Source organism: Xiphophorus couchianus, chromosome 4 (assembly GCF_001444195.1).
Source record: "Xiphophorus couchianus chromosome 4, X_couchianus-1.0, whole genome shotgun sequence".
NCBI lineage: Eukaryota > Metazoa > Chordata > Actinopteri > Cyprinodontiformes > Poeciliidae > Xiphophorus > Xiphophorus couchianus.
Genome location: NC_040231.1, coordinates 219,104 through 224,375, shown reverse-complemented (window position 1 = coordinate 224,375; position 5,272 = coordinate 219,104). Strand labels below are relative to the sequence as shown.

The window sequence follows — 5,272 nt, the reverse complement described above, 5'->3', positions numbered from 1 at the left end:
GAGACGGAAAGTCCTCTGGAAGCTGTCAGACCAACAGAGACTCAGACTGTAGAAAGCTGGCTCCGTTTCATCTGACAGCAATGGAGAAGTCAGAACCTCAAGATCTGGGCTGAAGTTCATCCTGTTGGATCCACCGTTTGGCAGAATCACCAGGGAGAATGTTTGATTGGCTGATAATACTCTCTTTACTTCAATATCATTTAACATGAGCTTTGAGCTCCAATTATTTGGTGGTATTTATTCAGCACTCAGTGATGAAGTGACGTCCAGCTTCACTTTGGTAACAGTTTGATTTTAATACTAATTCAACCTCCAGCCTTATGGTCTCATTCTGACCTTCGTGTTCCTGCTTCTTCAGGTGGAAAAATACCCACACCTGTCCAAACTCCCACTGTCTTCTGATAAGATGTCCCTGCTGTCCCGTCCAATCATATCGCTCCACTGCTGTATAAAAGCAGCGGGCCCAAAGGGAGTGGACATGATCGAGCCATGGCTTTCCTGTGGATCCTCTCCTGCCTCGCCTTCGTCGGCGCCGCCTACGGTGAGACTGGCCTTCATCAGCAGAGTCGCTCAGAGACGAGCGTAGACGTCTGCAGACCGCCTACGCTGCACGAAGTTAGAAAGACGTCCGGCTTCGGTCGAAGGGAGAGGAAACACGTCATTCTCCTGAGATGTCAGGAGTTTGTTTCTAATTGTTGTTGGTAATGATGTAATGATGATGTCACCAGGTTGCGGCTCACCTGCCATCACTCCCGTCATCACCGGTTACGCCCGCATTGTGAACGGTGAGGAGGCTGTGCCTCACTCCTGGCCCTGGCAGGTGTCTCTTCAGGTAAACTCCCACAAACAAAGATGCTTTATTCTGTTAACTTCAGGGATGCTCGCCTCCTTCTTAGGAACAATCTCTGACATAGAAATCTTTTCTAACCGATAATTGTTGCTGGTACCTCACCGTCCTGCAGATGATCAGTTAAACTGAACAACTTTATGGAGATGTGATCATTTCTGAACTTTGGAGGATGTGAAGCCAATATTAAAATGGTGGAGACGCCAAAAACGTTGCATTTTCCAACCTCAAAGAATAAAAGTTGATCTTTCTTAGACTGCATGCCACTAATGTTTACCGTCAGAAATCAGTGTTTGGTGGAATAACCCTGCTTTGCAATTCTTCCAAGCATCTTGGCGTGCTCTGCATCAGCCTGTCGCATACTGATCACCGACCTCAAGGCCACATCGGCAGGTCCAGGTCCGACATTAGGCTGGAAGAGATGTCACACACGCAAACATGCTGCTGTCAGAAGAAACGCATCCATCCTCTGATTTTTCCAGGACTGGAAAATATCAACCCGGCTGCTCTTTGCCGTCAAACGGCGACCTTGACTTGCGGCCGTCGCCTCCTCGTAGTTTATCTGCCGCGTGTCTGAGCTGACCTCCGACCTGTCAGGCTGCAGTGTTCTTACAACTTGCACAGCTGTTAAAATGGGACCGACCTCTGTTTCAGGACTACACTGGCTTCCACTTCTGCGGAGGCTCTCTCATCAACGAGAACTGGGTGGTGACGGCTGCTCACTGCACTATCAGGTAAGCGTCACACACCTGAGATCTGCTTTACCAAAGAAGAAGAGATCAAACTGTTGGTGTGTTGCAGGACCAGCGACCGCGTGGTCCTCGGAGAGCATGACCGCTCCTCCAACGCAGAGAGCATCCAGGTGATTTCTCCCGGCAAGGTAAGTGAGACCCTTCACTTCACATCCTCTGACCTTTAACCTGCCACTCCTAACGTGTCACTTCCCGCCAGGTGTTCAGACACCCCCAGTACAACAGCTTCACCATCAATAACGACATCACCCTGATCAAGCTGTCCAGCCCCGCCCAGCTCAACATGCGGGTTTCCCCCGTGTGCCTGGCTGAGTCCTCCGATAACTTCCCTGGAGGCATGATGTGTGTGACCTCTGGCTGGGGTCTGACCCGCTACAACGGTAACAGCTGCTGACGCTCACAAAGCTCTGGCTCCCTGAGGTGCTTCACCAGTTTTTAACCAACACGAGTTAAATGGAGAGGACTCTAACCCTCCATGTGACCACACGTTGCTTTTTTCAACTGAAGTGATTTAAATATATTAGATTGTTCAGATCAGAACCTTTTTTGGTTCTTCTGTCAAATATCACCAAAGATAAAAACTAGGAAGAATAAAATTCACATAAAACACAGGAAACAATCTACTTACAAATGCTAGGAAAAAATTACAAGCACAAATTCTTTACATGTAAAACTAAAATAACACATTTTTCTATCTTGATTACCATTAAAGGGAGAAAGGAGCTTAATCTCATCATCTGAGCACATGAAACTATAACAGATGTTATTCTGCTGCACAGGAAGCTGTTCAAGAGAAAACAGGATAACCTTTAACAACTTGAGACTTCGCTGCTCTGCCAGCAGATGGAGCCCTTGTTCCTGTATGACATGAACTTTCTGGTAACTGTTGTGTGTTTTGCAGCCCCCGACACCCCCGCTCTGCTGCAGCAGGCCGCTCTGCCCCTCCTCACCAATGCTAACTGCAGCAATTACTGGGGCAGCAACATCACCGACCTGATGATCTGCGCCGGAGCGGCCGGAGCCTCCTCCTGCATGGTGGGAGTTTAGTTCTGACCCGGTTCTGTTCATCCGGTCTGACCTCCGGTTTTCATCAGCCTGCTGGGTTTCTTTCCTCAGGGTGACTCTGGAGGTCCTCTGGTCTGTGAGAAGAGCGGAGCCTGGACTCTGGTGGGTATCGTGTCGTGGGGCAGCAGCACCTGCAGCACCAGCACTCCGGCTGTCTACGCCCGCGTCACCGAGCTGCGCGCCTGGGTCGACCAGACCATCGCTGCCAACTGAGCATGCTCAGCGGTCGGCCTCCGCTTCTAGCCTGATCTTCAATAAAACACAGAAACTGACCAAACCTGCAGCCATGTCTTCTTCTCCTGCAGACCCTCATCTTCATCAACACAAGGCGCGTTTTCCCCTAAACAGAGCAGCTTGTTGAAACTTCTGACCCTTAGTTTTCCTTTCCCTCTATGCAAAACACCACATTCTCATTTGTGTGTCGTTTTCCCGTCCACCAGTCTTTACTTGCAATGTTTGGATCAGACCTCAGATTTTTTTTCTATCTGAGTGTTAAATACTCAGGTCGATATAATGGGGGGACACAGAGGGTGCCAGCCCAGATGTAGCCTCTAATGCCCTAAACTCAGCTTTTAACGGTACACTAGGTCCCTCCCCCCCGTTCCCCGTTCCCGCTGTTCTTTACGCTGTACCCCGTCGCTCTGACTGTAGCAGCAGACGACTAAAAGTTTCCGGTATTCTCAGATCCAAAACTTGTCAGAACTCTTACGGCCATAATCATCCACTCCTGGGAGTTGTGAAGCTTTGATGAAGAAACACATCCAGGTTTGACCCGTTCTGACAACGTGGTTGGTGAGAAAAAGTCCTGTAAACACCGTTACGAACGAGGGCGCACAGAGCCTGACGCACACATTACGCGTGGTTACGCATGCAGCTGGTGGATGCATGTCAACACAAACCCCAAAATGCCTGATATCCTTATGACAGGCCACGCGTTGGCTACACATCGGTGGCTTTAGATTTAGTCTCCGAGTTGACCAGTCAGAAATATTCCAGAAAGAATACAGGCATATCAAAACGAACTCAAGTCGCTCTCTGGATTTTATTGGCTCAGAAAAAGTCATTTCATAACATTATTGGTAAAATGCAGTGTCAATCAAAAGGGGGAATCACGATGTGGCAGAGGACCCAAACACAGCAGGCAGCAGTCGTAGAAATAAATGGATGTTTAATGAAGAAAATCAACCACAAAATAAAGCTTCCTGGACCAACAGGTAGACATGGGCAGTAACGATAAGGGTGACGAGACGAACCGGCGAGTTGTGACTGGAACAGAGGAGCTTGAATACTGGGACAACGGGCCTAACGAGATGAGATAACTGGTTCCAGGTGTGAGTCGTTGGCTGAGGAGAAAAACAGAGGAAACAGCAGGGAGCTGAAAATACCTCGAATACTAAAGAAACCCTGATAAACTAGAAGACAAAAAGACATGAGGGAAAAACATAAATAAACCTAAACAGGAAGAAGGCTGATCTAACAATAAGAAGAACCAGGGGACGTAGAGCTAGGGTAAGTAGAAGATCTGAAAATAGAAATAATTTAACTAGAATCACCAAAGAAGGAAGGACAAAAAGACTAACTAAACCTAAAGTGACAAAATGAGAAAACTAGAAACACTAAAGCTAGAAGGACTTAAGAAATAACTGAACTGGATCCACTAAAGAAGGAAAACCTAAAGTCAACATGTTTAAGAAAACCCTTAAATCTCACCCTGAATAAAACAATGGAGAAACGGCAGGGGGGCGTTCTGATGCAGATTAAGGGCTTAAAGAAGTGTTTCCTTTAAATACTGCCCCCATTTTAGATAGAACTAATTTACCCTTACTACAGTGTAAGATTGGAATTAAATCTTTATTTAAGAAGCCTTCTGTCAATCTAGGTTTAATAAATTACAAATCTATATGTAAAATGCTTGAGAAACAGATGCTACTCAGGTGTTTGAGCCTTTAAATAGTAATGAGCAACAAGTGGGAGACGAAATAAGTTTAATCTGGTTGTACAAGGTTCTCCACATCTTAAGATGTATATATATAACAAACTATAGCAGTTGGAGTCAAACACACTCTCCCATAGTGAACTTGGTACATGATGGCGTCCAGAAATTCAAGAATTCAGAAATCTGTGCCAGAAACAAAACACACCAATTACAATAAACTTGGGTATTACGTCAACTTTGGTCCATGGATTATTCTTTTGACATATGTTGGAAATATTAGTTTAATTATGCTAGTTTTAATGATGTTCAACTTTGTTGAAATAGACTGATTTTGAATTGGCATCAATTTAGGTTAGATTTAGAGTCATGATTTCATCAATATATAACTTAATCAGTAGAACATTTTTCTTAGATATAATGGGTAGGGTTAAGATTAGGTTTGATTAAAATTAGTCTAATCAGTAGTTTTTATATTGGATCACATTCTTAAGAGGGTTTAAATCATATATTAATCTGGAAATTGTTTAAGTTCATTATAACTAAGGAAGTCTAAAACTAATCAGATAATATTGAGTGTAAAAGATGTTTTGGTATTGAAAACAACAGCAAAATACCAAAACAAAAACAGACTGCTTATGTCTGTTTTATAAGAGTTTGAAGATATTATATGAA

The 5,272-nt window shown here is 44.9% G+C and overlaps 1 protein-coding gene across 1 annotated transcript; it reads left to right on the top strand.

The window, feature by feature from the left end:
• Positions 1-413: 413 nt before the first annotated feature.
• Positions 414-2,941, top strand: LOC114143730 (chymotrypsin A-like). Its single transcript, XM_028016027.1, has 7 exons — positions 414-541; positions 729-832; positions 1,502-1,581; positions 1,649-1,727; positions 1,799-1,979; positions 2,501-2,634; positions 2,716-2,941. The coding sequence occupies exons 1-7, from the start codon at positions 490-492 to the stop codon at positions 2,875-2,877; spliced, it is 792 nt and encodes a 263-aa protein (XP_027871828.1). The 5' UTR covers positions 414-489; the 3' UTR covers positions 2,878-2,941.
• Positions 2,942-5,272: the final 2,331 nt, after the last annotated feature.